The 14,098-nt window shown below is 39.9% G+C and overlaps 1 protein-coding gene across 3 annotated transcripts in view; it reads left to right on the top strand.

The window, feature by feature from the left end:
- Positions 1 to 14,098, top strand: part of BCKDHB (branched chain keto acid dehydrogenase E1 subunit beta) — a 42,717-nt gene that overhangs the window by 4,471 nt on the left and 24,148 nt on the right. For all 3 annotated transcript variants that reach the window (XM_079971975.1, XM_079971977.1, XM_079971976.1), the window contains exons 4-8: positions 825 to 958; positions 1,728 to 1,883; positions 3,283 to 3,391; positions 8,778 to 8,875; positions 9,708 to 9,818. In XM_079971975.1, coding sequence (XP_079828101.1) covers positions 825 to 958; positions 1,728 to 1,883; positions 3,283 to 3,391; positions 8,778 to 8,875; positions 9,708 to 9,818 — 608 coding nt within the window. The remainder of the gene's footprint in view (positions 1 to 824; positions 959 to 1,727; positions 1,884 to 3,282; positions 3,392 to 8,777; positions 8,876 to 9,707; positions 9,819 to 14,098) is intronic.

The raw sequence follows: 14,098 nt of genomic DNA, 5'->3' as shown, positions 1-14,098 counted from the left end.
ACGTCTGACGTGGGGTGGTTTTTTATGTTGTGGTATGTGGGGAAATAGAGATCTGCACAGTTCTCTTTTAAACTGGCATTAGATCTACCAGTGAAATGTCCTGTTTGGGAAACTTACTCTGGTTGCTGCTAGTGAGAATATGGCTAGTAGTGTGCATTCCACTGCACTTTTGGCAGGGGCTTCTGGGACAGCACAACTCCTTCCACACTGGTAGAGCCCAGTGGAACCTCTCCCAATCCTAACCCCTGCCAGCAACATGGATTAGAGGTTAGGGTTGCTCTGATCACAAATATATTGTAACAGCAACATTAATAAACAGTTACTAGTGTAGGTGTTACTTTCCTTACCCTTACACAAGTTTCTTTGTCTGCATATTAGTAGTATATATTGTAACAATGGCCCCTTTAAACACTAGGTATATTTGTAACTATGCTTGCATAAAACTAAAATATTCATATGGTAATATTTCATAAATATATCAAACTATGTTTTTAGGTGTCCACTTACACATGATACATTAAATGTTTATAGATGAGTAAATTTAGCTTGGGTTTGATAAGAAACCACACCAAATAAAATATTGAACATATTTCAAAACAAACAAAAGTTACTGGAGAAAAGCTCTGTGGCTTCAGACTTTCCCATCATTGTTCTCTGACATCACTACTTCTGACAGTAGCTTTTAGTAAAAAAGTTATTGTCACTTTGTAGGCTCCTGAATTCCACTAAGTAGCTTGTACTCTGAGAAGTATCTTTTGCATCTGCGCATCCACCCTATATTCTTATTTTAAAAGGTTTATTAAGAGAAACTCTTATTTTTGTAGGTAAAGACAGAGTGTTCAATACTCCTTTATGCGAACAAGGAATTGTAGGATTTGGCATTGGAGTTGCAGTAACTGGTGCTACAGCCATTGCAGAAATTCAGTTTGCTGACTATATCTACCCTGCCTTTGATCAGGTTGGTGCATAATCTAAGATGCTGAAAATAAGAATAACAGTATATTGTTATTTTTCCTTAAAGTAATGAAAAGCTGAACAGAAATGGGATTGGACATGAGGGAGGCTGAAGCAGAATGTCAATATGACTGCACTAGGTGGGGATGCTGATAAGGTTTTGGCACTTTGCATGTTACATGAAGCACCAAAATTGTATGTGTGAATGCAGTGGTGCCTGTGCTTGCTCTTCATCCTTCTAACATGAAAGAAGAAGAAGAAAATTTACAGCTCTCCTGTGGGCAGATAGCACGCTTGTATCTCCTTAGAGGGGAAATGTATGAGTCCCCTTGCAGACATTTCAAAAAGTGGTGGAAAGTAGAGGTGTGAATGCAGTTTTGGTGCTACTTCTTGCTGCTGCTTGTAATGTGAGGCAGCCCTCAGTGAAAAAGTATTGGAGCTAGGCTAAAAACTGAACATTTGTATTTAGCTTTGACTTCGGCTGTTGCATACTTGATAAAATGTACTTTGTTACAGAAATAATAAAGAGCAGCACATAAGGGTAATTTGTAGGAATCAGATACTAGAAATCTGTGTTACATCTGTAGCTGGCTCAAGGAAGTGTGTTGCAAAGCAAATAAAATGATGTAAAAATTTATTAGCATTTGGTTTTAAGATTTGGGGTGTCTGTTCCTGCTTAATATTGTACAATGGAACGTGAACGATCAAAATGCATAGTATGTGTGCGCCTGAGTACATTCAAGATTAATTAAATAAATGTATCTTCCCCTCAGATTGTTAATGAGGCGGCAAAGTATCGGTATCGCTCTGGAAATCTCTTTGATTGTGGAAGCCTCACTATAAGAGCCCCTTGGGGTTGTGTGGGTCATGGTGCATTATATCACTCTCAAAGCCCTGAAGCCTTTTTTGCTCATTGTCCAGGACTAAAGGTATGGTAATTGGATAAATGGATTTTATTATAATTGGTGTGGATTTACCATTACGGTTAACTATTCCTCATGGGAGGCTCTCTGTGACTTAAGCAATTGCCATGTTACCTTGTGAATGAATCTGGTGATGTTTGCAGATGGACTCTGTAGATTCCCTTTTCTGTTAACATGTTTTGACATGTTAACTAATTTTTCACATGGTTCCTTTATGTATAAGGTTCACTACTAATGTGGTAGCAGAGTACTGTGAGGACTTCACCACCCCAAAATTAAATGCTAAAATTAAATTAAAACCAAACATTTGAATTGAGCTTGAGTCTTCATTGAAGAACGAAGTGCTACGCTATCAAATATGCATTAAAAAGTTGCAGCTCACAGTCAGTGGACTTGTGTATTGCAGTTATTGCTGGAATGTATCACTTCAGTCTGAAAGTAGGGGATCACTTCTTTGTATGATTAAGCTGTTTATACTTCACACAAAAACGGGCATGGTTTAGAGAAGAACTTACGAAATCTCTTGGGAAATCTTTAGGAACTATCAGCTGGGAACCTTTTGCCAGCATGGCTACTTGAGCAGAGTCCCTTTATTACTCTCAGGTTTGAAGAGTGATGATTAGAGCTGCCTTTAATAAACTCGTAACAGATCAAATACCAGTGTACTTGAATCAAACAGAATTGTCAGAAGACAATTATACTGTCAGTCGAATGGTATTGCTTTTGAACAAGTGCCACAATCAGAATTTCAGTTGATATTTAGGGCAGACTGCATTGGCCTGAGTTTAGCTTCTGATGTGCCTTAGTGTTTTACCCTCAATTTATTGGGGCAAGTAGCAGATAAAGTGTATAGGTACAGCAGTGTCACTGGATAATATTTTGAGGATTATATTCAAGCCTGTTCTAAAAGCAATGCAAGATAGGCATACAGTGATGTTTCAGTACTGTGCTTCTGAGACTCTTTTTGTAAGTTTGTTCAATCTTGGTTTGTTCCACTGTAGTTTGTGCCACACCAGTTTTAATTGCTACTGAAGCAAGCCAGTTTAAAATGTAGCTTGAGCCATTAGTCTTCTTTGAAGAAAACCATAGAGAGACTGTTTGTGTTGTTGATTTGTATATACCTGATAACTACTCTGAACTCTGACCAGATGTAGATTTTTTTATTCTATAATGTGCTCATATTTCAGAAAAAAATGCATTGGATGAAGTGGTCACAGTAGAGAGCTGTAGGCTCTTTCAGGTATTTCTGAGCTAGTTTTGATGATTGAATAATGGTAGTTATTAAACTTTGAATAGAAATAGTAGTATAAGAAGGTGATAGGTATGCTACGTTGCTTCTGTAATTAGCCTCTTAATAAGCGAAGTATTTTGTTTTGTAGATTTTCTTATTCTATCTTTTTTCCAGGTTGTTGTTCCAAGAGGTCCTGTAGAAGCCAAAGGACTATTGCTATCATGCATAGAAGATAAAAACCCTTGTATATTCTTTGAACCTAAAATACTGTACAGAGCAGCAGGTAAAGGCTTTTATGCACAACATAAAAATAAGTGAATGAAGATGATGTTCTGTATAGGCATATAAGGAAGCATGGTCTATTTGAGCAGCCAGCTTAAATTACTCATTTCCTTATTTCGTTTATCGAACATTTGCTTGGATATGAAGAAATAGATTATTTAAAGCATACTCCTGTGTGTTTATTCATATGAAAGAATACTACTAATAATGTCCCACTGTGTTGAGTCCTGATGGTGGTGGTGCACAGATAGTTTGCTATTGTTTGTTTAAGATCTTTGAAAGAAAGATTTCCTGCCTGACAACTATGGATTTGCCTCCCTTATCTTATTAATAGGCTGAAGGTTGCCTGACCAGCTGGAAGGTAGCCTTTTATTAATGACTGAAGAATGAAATAGGACTATTTCACTGTTAAGGGTATTTTGCTATAATAATGGCCCAGGGTATCTGTTTAAAGAGGTTTATAGTAGTTTGAGCTTGTTTCAAACTTTATGAAATAGGATTATTTTCACTAATCATATTTAAGATTAGATTTCTCATTCAGCTATATCTGCAATTAATGGAAACATTCAATTTCTTTATCACAGCTGTCTTAGAAGAAGTGAGGTGAACAGTGAGCATAAGCTGCAACTTGCTGTGGCTCATCCTTATAACTCTAAACTATGGCTTAGTATTATATGTGAACTGGGCCTGTATCTGTTAAAGCGTTTGCTCGAGTGCTAAATCAATGTTCTCTTATTTATCAAAGGAACAATTCATTTAGTACAAACAGTCAAGAAAGAACTTGGGTCTTAATATATGTATCATGTGGGGGGAGGCTCTCAATTTTCAGTTAGGCTAGAAATGGAGGTTTAGGGCTATTTTCAAGGCAGACTATTCAGGTGTGATCCAGCTTCTTGCCCTGCATACATACACCTTTGGCTTTAGGTAGACTTCCTGCTAGCATTTTTTTTTAATGTTTGTTTTTACTCTAGTTTAATGCACCATCAAATCTAATGCTCCATCGAATCTAATGTGCACCTCAATTTTCAGAACCTTGAAACCCCAAAAAGTATTTGCTAGCAAATGTAAATGTGCCATCAAATCTAATGCGTGCCTTAATTTTCACACTGTAATTTGGCCAAAAAAGGTGAGCATTAGATTTGAGTAAATACAGTAATATACAAAAGAGTTGAATTTTTCACGTTTTCATGATGAAAGGGTAAAATAGTACATATTTCCTGTTGTTGAAAATAAGCTGTTTGTCTTTTTATTAGGTGCATAATTTATAATATTGGTGAAAAAATACACTTTAGTACCTTTGAACAAGGTTTTTAGTTTAATTTTTAGCAAGACTTGTCAGTGTGCGTTGTCTTGTAAAGATATTGATGCAGGAGGAAGCAATGCAAAGTACTATGGTGAATACAGAAGTCAGTTATTTTAATAATAGCAACATTTTAAAACTGCTTTATTCAAAATATAAGAATTGTTTTAAACAAAACATAAATTTTACATAGAGGTGTTTGGTTTGTTTATTTTTAAACTATATTTGCTAGTGAATCAAGAGCACATATTGGTAATTCATAGGAAACAATGAGTCACCTTGACATTATCAGGTTTAAGTATCTTGTGGAGAGAGTATTCTTATGGCTTATGACCTTTTCAGTTTCATTTAATTCTATCAAATATGACATGAGTGGTGCAGAAATGATTTGCATCAGTGGTTGTTATAGTGACATGGCAGGTAAGATGGGAAAAACTAGCTTGTTTTTAATCAGCGTTTAAAATGCCCTGTCACAAAGACGTGTTTTTCTATTGCAATTAATTGTAAATAAAATCAAACACTAGCACTGCCAAATGCATGACTTCGGATTTATGAATATTCATAGAATGTTAGTTGGAGGAAGCTTTGCAGGTGAGAAATAATCATGCTAATAACAATTAACAATAATAAAAAGGAGCCCAGGGCAGTAAAGAACAAAGCTGCAAAACAATACAATTAAAAATAAAATAAAAACATAATCTAAAGCACCTGAAAACCTTTTTTTTAATAAAGCAGTCTTGTATCCTCACAGCTAATAATTACAAGTTTGATGTGGACAACATCTTTCAGTTATAAAATGCTTGAGTGAACGGGAACATTTTGAACTTTCTCTTGAATGTTAATAATGAGGGAGATAGGCACACATCACCGAGGAGGGCATTCTGCAACCGGAAGCTGCCATTAGTTCTGTGCAAAGGGTGATTAACTTAACAGTGCTGGGTTGAAAGGGACATTAAATGCTAATTAACTTGTCATTTCTGATATATCAACACAAGTTACTCACTCCATAGCTGCAGGATGTTCGTAAGGGGTTTCTGACCAAACATGACATAGAGCCAGGCGACTAATCTGTCACTAGCGGGGAAAGCGGGCAATGTTTCCCAGGAAATGCAAATTTAGACTTAATCCAGTTATTGGTGGAAGATGTTTGTCAGAGGATGTCCTCAGAGCCAAACAAGAGCATATGCTTGCATTAGATATGGCAAAGGTTCTGAGGGCTAATGAGGCTTGTGGTCTATTAAAATAACCCATTCCTTGCACAGGTACTGCACAATTATTTCCGTGGGAGAAGATTTGGCTTAAACCACAGTTTTTTCTGATTCCTTTGCCATGGCACTGCACCTCAGAGTAAAGCTAACATAGTCACATCATTCCAGGGCATGTGCAAAGTTACAGCTGAGCCAAGCATTTTGGTAATGCTAGATAACTGGTTCCATTGATTTTTATTGTTAATAAAGTTCTAATTTCCAGCTGAATTTAGACCTCATGTTACATTATCTATTTAAAAATCTCAGGATTGTCATTATGCAAACTGGCCTTTGCAGTGGGAGACTTGGGTTCCAACAATTATAGCTACATGAAATTAATTGGATGGCTTTTGGTGAATCATACACTCTCAACCTAGCTTACCTAAGACCAGAGATTCTCAAAATTTCTAGCTCCAGGGTCTTCTTGAGATGGCTGAAAGTAACTGAAGCCCAGAAGTCACAGTATGGTGGCAGATGGAGGCAGAGTGTTGCATAAACCCAAAATTACTGATATCATTTTCTATACGCTTCTGTCTAACCCATATTTGAAAACTATTATATCCTGTACCACAATGTTTTTCTTATGACAACGAGCACCACAGCCCAGCTCTCCTCAAGCTAAGTAATGAATATTTGCTTTGGAGGTATTGTGACCAGTGGTGGAGCTTCAGGCTCCAGCATCAGGGAACGGAGAGCAGGCGGGGGCGGGGCGCCCAGCGCGGGTGGGGGGTGGGGGCCCAGCCATGATGGCACCCTGCCGGGATCGCGCTGCCGGGGCTGGTGCGCTCTCCCCCCAACTCCTCTTCCTCCACCAGTGATTGTGACTCAGCCCACCCTTTATAGGCAGAATATGCTGATCCTAAATGATGAAGAAAGAAAGAAAGAAAGAAAGAAAAAAAGAAAGAAAGAAAGAAAGAAAGAAAGAAAATAAATAAATAAATAAATAAATAAATAAGCAAGCAAGCAAGCAAGCAAGCAAGCAAGCAAGCAAGCAAGCAATTTCCCCACTTTTACCCTGAGTGCTTCTTACATTTAGGCATTTCCTGTAAATCCTTCTCCCATTCTCCTTTCATACTTGTACCATTCTGCTCCCCACCTTCAAATTGCCGGTTTCTGGAAGTAAGCATAGATTATGCTGTATTGAACTTGTTTGTAGATCTTGACATCACAACAACAATTTGTGGTCATGGGGAAGGGGACGTACGTAGGCCTGGGACTTGCTGTGGCTTGTTCACGTGATGTCTGAATGTGGCAACTATCTACAAACTTATTAACTTATCTCTGCAGTCATGTGGCTTAGAAATTTGCTTCTTCTGTTGTTAAATGAAAGTACAGATACTTAGGAAACTGAATTCTGTGGTCATTCTGGAATTTTCTGAAATCCCACGAAGGTAGAGCCTACATGATGGTAACAGAATTTATGATTTAATCAGTGTACTTATCCCTTCAAGGAAAAGAAGCTGGTACAGCCAATTTAGAGCAGGTGATAACTTGTGGTTGCAGGACTATAGCATTTCAGAGTTGCTGCCAAATATGAGGTTTTGAAGAAGCAGTGTGTAAAAGGGCCTCATTGTCCAAAGGGAAAAATACTTCTGCAGCTTTAATAGAAGCATACAAGAAAAGATTGACAATTATTTTCAGAATAATTTACTATATAGCTGTGTGTTATTCTGTGGGTTGCTAGAGTGACTAAAATTACACCTGGAAACTATAATTGAAAATGCCCAGGCTGGAATAATTACTTCACTAGTATTATATAACTAAGAGCAGATGTCATTGTTAGTGGGAAAATAGTGTGAAAGAGCATTTACATCTAAAATTACCAGCATTCACATATGAGCACTGATATATTTAGGCTCTCTTTTGATTTCTTTGGTCTTTCACTGTATTGAGTTAAGCTAATGAGGTAAATGGGAATCACTTAAAGCTAGAGAAAGTAGCTTATTTTATTTTAGCAGAAGGTTTGGCTGAGAATGGTCAATAATATCGAATGACGCAACATATTTCAATGAAAATGTGAATGTCACAGACTCCTGGCTGTTCTTTGCAGCAATAGAAAGCCGCTGCTGAGGACTGGGGGGCCCTTGGGAATGGATGTGATTTGGCAGGAGGCTGCAGACGGGGAGTTGGGCATTGGGAGAAATTGCCATTTGGATCCAAGCCTGTATCTTTCAGTGCAATTCCCAATCCATAGCTGTTCCTTAGAAATTACAGTATTGCTATTGTGGAATTAACCTGTAAATAAACTACAAATGAAAACATACAACAATGTGTTGTTTTTGTTTTTGCTTCTGGTAATTGTTTCAAATTGTTAAAAGAATGGATATTGGTACTGGAAATTTTGTTGTTGAGCAATTCATGTTTTTTGGTAGAGAGTCATATAGCAGCATTAACCTAGTGGCTCATTACGTGATGAGTTTTGTTAAGTCTTGTTTTCTAAACTTTTAATATACCATGTATAGTATCAGGCAAGCAGAGACCTCCCTTTGCTATGGGGGTACCTTGCCACTGTGCAGCCAGTATCTCCTGGAATTTCTTGCAGCCTCAGCCTCACCTGTTCAGTTTACATTCTTGGGTGCTTTGTCATATGCACCTGCTATTAATTAATTAATTTCAAAAGATTTGTATATTGCTTGATTGTAATAAAACCTCAAAGTGGTTATGTAACTTGGGTCATTGAATCTTGACTATGGGAAAGCAGTTTTCTTTCGTACTCCCAAGGTATGTTCAACTAACACAAAACCATGAGTAACACAATGCAAATTTTAAATCATTAGCGTTCAGCATGTAACTGTTTAGCAGCTGGAGAATCTAACCTACATTGCTTTGCATTTATTCAGTGGAGCAAGTCCCTGTGGAGCCATACTACATTCCACTCTCTCAAGCAGAAGTCCTTCAGAATGGAAGTGATGTTACACTGGTGGCCTGGGGTACGCAGGCAAGTGAGACTCTGATGGATTTTTAAAGAGAAATTATGCTATATTATCTCCTGGAAAAATGTTCTTTGAAATGCCCTCCCGATGAAGTGGACTACAACTCCCATGATCCCTGGCTATTGGCTATGCAGACTAGGGATCACAGTAATCTAGTACATGTCATCCAGACTTAATGGCACATTCCTAACTCCCACCCCTTGCCAGTGGGGCTTGGTAAAGCCCCTGGCACATCCGCAGCCCTGCTGCTCATTTGAGGGACAGCAGAAATTGGGAGTAGGGAGAAGGAAGACAGGATGATTGGGCCCAATGCTGTTGTGTGATGGCTGTGGGACCAGCCTTGAATGCCCTGTTTTAGGCCTTTTCGTTGGCTCCTGTCCATGTGTTCAGTGACTGGTAGGTTGAGCCAGGAGAGCTGGGTGGTGCAATGCCTCCACCTAATCCAACTCCTCCCTTTTCCCAGCATAAGTTGGGTTTGGATTACTCTGTATGGAGGTTCCAATGGAAGCAGTGCGAAAAGTTCATCATGACTTAAGTCCCATTTATTTCAGTGGGATCTTAGGGCAGCTAACTATGGCTCCAATCCACAGTCTTTATCTAACAAGTGAAACTTAAATACTTCAGTGCATTGTGGAAACCTTTAAATTAAATACATATAGCATCAATTCTGTTTTTATTTTTGAAAAAATATATATTTCTGATTGAGGCTGTCGTGCTAAGATAAGTGCAGTATGCATGTTGTGAAATATTCAAAAGCACTCTCTAAGTGTTGCTGAAATGAAATTTCAGTAGCCTGCATATCTAATATACTATTGCATGTTTTCACCCAATATTTAGGTTCATGTTATTAAAGAGGTAGCAGTTATGGCTCAAGAAAAGCTTGGTGTGTCCTGTGAAGTAATTGATCTGAAGACTATTCTGCCTTGGGATGCAGAGACTATATGCAAGGTAGGTACATATGGCACATTAGCGCATTCAAGCATTTCAGTTATTTTCTCATATCGTAGGTCTTTGTGGAATGACCACCACTAGAGGCCTCTATTAGTTCAAGTTAAAACTGAGTTTTGGTGCTGTTTTACTGACTACTATACTGTGAAGGCAGAATTTCAGCTTGTTCCAAAATCACTTTGAAAGTCTAATCTATACTGTTCAGTCATATGAGATTGTGTAAAATATTGTGGTACGTTAGCTTCTTAGGTAGAGATGGGTAGTCAGAAGGCTACCTGGAAAACATGATGGTTAAAATCAGGGGAGTGGTACCTGTATTCACAGTACTGACTTGAAGAGAAATCTGTAATCTATTTTCTGAAATATATTATGTGTATTTTTTTCTTTATAATTTTTAAAAGAGCTTTTTTCTTCTTTAGAACTTTTAGAATAACTGGCTAATAATGGGGCGTGTTGGGGGAGGGGTACTGCCTCTGGTGGGGGACATGTTATGCTCCTTCTGGGGTAGTTTGTCCAGTTTTGGTCCCCACCCTGCACTTGTGCTTCCTAGAAGTGGCAGCATGCGACAGTGTGCACACTCTGGGGAAAAACTTTGATTGGCCTGCTAGACCAGGTAAAGGTAGGTGATGGGCTTAGTTTTAAAATGCATCCTTATCTTGTCATTCATTCCTTCTGAATCTCTGAACATTTGGAGAATGAGTGTGACCTTGTCAAATGTGGGACACCCTCTCCCTCATTCGTGTGATGAGTAAAGTTTCATTTATTGATTATATTTTACTTTAAAATGTGTGTGTTGCCTCTCCAAATGCTTCAGAACGCATACAAAGAAAACATTTAATAAAAATTATTTCAAGATACAACAATGAAATGCAGTATCGGGAGCTTTGGGTTGGTGCAGCATAGAAGCAGAGAAGGATAGCTTTGCCTCCTTCACTTCCAGCTTTTCTGTCTTGTTTGCCCAAGTACAGGACTGTTTATTTCTGCTACTAATTGCCGGACCCTTCTCCTGCTGCTGCTATGCACTTCTAAAGTGTAATTAAACATGTGGTGTTTTTTCTTTTTAAAATACTTTTGTACTGCACACATATTACACATTTCTCAAGTGAGGAATGTTGACAACAGCAGCTGCATGTGCCCTAGTTGTCAGTAAATAATTAAATTCTCATCATTAATTTTGCTAATTCAGATGGTTTTTCATGCATTCCCCCCCTCCCATTTAAAGCTTCCTCTTTCCACATTGGTAGATTCCTCCTTTTGTAAATGTTCTTGAGTTCCTGTAACAAGTAAAATCAGGACCACCTGCTTTAATGGCACCACAATTAAACTCAAGATTCCTAATGACATTTTGGGAAATTTGAAGAGAGAACTTAGTGAAATTTGGACTTTTGTACTAGGAACCAAGAATGTTCTAGCAAAATAAGGCAGGATATCCTGCAGCAACATACAAGAAGGACTACAAAGCAATGAAAATGGAGCACAAAGAATGCAATTTTAAAATAAAATGTCAGCCGTTGCTAATCAGGTTCTCTTCAGATATTTTGGGCCATAACTCCAATGTTAACTGCAAGATTGCACCAGATTTAATTACTTGAAAAGACTGTCCTCCATGCCTCGCAAGCGCTTGACAGCCCTGTGCTGTGCGGAATTGGAGAACAGTCAGTGGTGGAAATCTAACACGCAACGTTATTTGAACTCTTATTATTTCCATAAACTAGAGGAGATTATATCCACAGACAAACACCAATTAAGGGATTGGTGCCAAGTGATCAAATCCTCTAAATCAGGCATTTCCAACTCAGAAGAGATTGTGATCTGCTCCCAGTATAAAAAAAACTGGCAGTGATCTACCCATTGTGATTGGAGGGAGGAGGAGTGTGGGTGGGGTGGGTGGATTGCCCAGAGTTGTTGAGCTTTTTGGGGGAAGGAATGCACAGAGTATTTTAGCTTCCCCCCATAATTTTGTACACAATAACAATCCTGTGATCTACCAGGATCAGCCAGGGATTAGACATCCCTGCTCTAAATGCTCTCCTTGGTTCCTCCTAAAAACAGTCCATTTTAGAGCCAGTTACCTGTCAAATCTCTGGCCAGCCTCGCTTAGATTCACTTTTACTGAGCTACGTTTTCAAGCTATACACTCCGCTGTCCTAAACGGACAATATAACAGGGTACTATTCAAAGACAGGGGACGCAGGTGGTGCTGTGGGTTAAAGCCTCAGCGCCTAGGACTTGCCGATCGAAAGGTCGGCGGTTCGAATCCCTGCGGCGGGGTGCGCTCCCGCTGCTCGGTCCCAGCGCCTGCCAACCTAGCAGTTCGAAAGCACCTCCGGGTGCAAGTAGATAAATAGGGACCGCTTACCAGCGGGAAGGTAAACGGCGTTTCCGTGTGCGGCTCTGGCTCCCCAGAGCAGCGATGTCACGCTGGCCACGTGACCCGGAAGTGTCTCCGGACAGCGCTGGCCCCTGGCCTCTTAAGTGAGATGGGCGCACAACCCCAGAGTCTGTCAAGACTGGCCCGTATGGGCAGGGGTACCTTTACCTTTACCTTTTACTATTCAAAGACAGACTCTGTATATGTGGGCAACCGCAGATGGAAGACGTCTTGCAATATTTTCTATATTGCCCACTATACATTGGACTGAGGAGGCGATTTATCACCTTACCATCCGTACAAGAAAAATGTCTCTTCCCAGCAGAGAAGATCCTATGACTTCTTAGCGATGTAAACACTTCAGTGACTCATAAAATTTGCTTTGGCGGCCAAAAAGATCACAATGAAGACCCTGGACAATATAGCAGTGAACTGTAAGGGAGATGCAAATATCTAAATAGAGACATTTATTTGTGGTGCGACACCTCTTTTGCTTGTATTTATTTTTTATTCAGATTTGTCCTGGCCGATGGCTAGTACAATAAAGTTATTTGGATTGGATTGAACTACAACTCCCATCAATCTAGGTAACATAGCCAATGATTGGGGGTGATGGAAGGCTGATATATGTGATAGGAAGTGCCAGAAAGCAGTAGATTTCTGCCATGTGTGCACAGCAGAATTAATGTGTATGTCTCACATTAGATATCATGCTGCAATCTATACCAAGTTTCCAGGCAGTAAGCCCCACTGAATTAATAGGATTGAACTGTTAATGCAGGGCATATTGTCTTGATGAATGGCCCTCATAGAGCCAAGCAATTTTCTAGAAATCACTTGGGTTTGAATGTAGGACTGTTAAGGGTTATCTTTTTGTATTCAGCATCTAAAGAATTTTGGCTTGCATTTAAACTAATGATATCACGTCAGTGCTTTGTATTTGGAGACAGTCCTTTCAGTTTATGTATAGCTGTGCCATACATCCCCTCCTCCCTAACTAATTCTTGATACAGGGTAGATTTATCTTGTAGCTTCCTCTGTAAAAGGTAAAGGTAAAGGTACCCCTGCCCGTACGGGCCAGTCTTGACAGACCCTGGGGTTGTGCGCCCATCTCACTTAAGAGGCCAGGGGCCAGCGCTGTCCAGAGACACTTCCGGGTCACGTGGCCAGCGTGACATCGCTGCTCTGGCGAGCCAGAGCCGCACACGGAAACGCCATTTACCTTCCCGCTGGTAAGCGGTCCCTATTTATCTACTTGCACCCGGAGGTGCTTTCGAACTGCTAGGTTGGCAGGCGCTGGGACCGAGCAGCGGGAGCGCACCCCGCCGCAGGGATTCGAACCGCCGACCTTTCGATCGGCAAGCCCTAGGCGCTGAGGCTTTAACCCACAGCGCCACCTGCGTCCCTAGCTTCCTCTGTAGCTTTTAGCAAATGGAAAGGAATCCAGGAACCTTTGGTTTTCCTGACGGTCTTTTTGTCTAATGACAGTAAAAGCCAATGTTTGCCATTGAAACGGTCTCCCTTGGGAGGTTGTGGACTCTCCTTCATTGGAGGTTTTTAAGCAGAGGTTGGATGGCCATCTGTCATGGATGCTTTCGTTGAGATTCCTGCGTCACAGGGGGCTGCGCAAGATGAACATCAGGGTCCCTTCCAACTCGACAATTCTATCATTCTATCACTGAGCTGGAACACAGCATGCACTTAATAGATACAGCTTTTATGGTAGTTTGATAAACCCAGCAAAATCTGTGGAGTTTCTGTGAAAATGTTTGTGGCTTTCTGAGGAAATCCCAGCCCTATACCTGCTGCTGTCATGTTCCTTAATCACGAACGAATAAGGCAACAAGAATGTCAGTTCTTGGTTGCAAAGAGATCATTTGCTTCTGAACTAGTAAAATGTTGCACACTC

This window comes from Podarcis cretensis, assembly GCF_951804945.1.
Source record: "Podarcis cretensis genome assembly, chromosome: 3".
Taxonomy (NCBI): Eukaryota; Metazoa; Chordata; class Lepidosauria; order Squamata; family Lacertidae; genus Podarcis; species Podarcis cretensis.
This window is presented reverse-complemented; position numbering and strand designations above follow the sequence as displayed.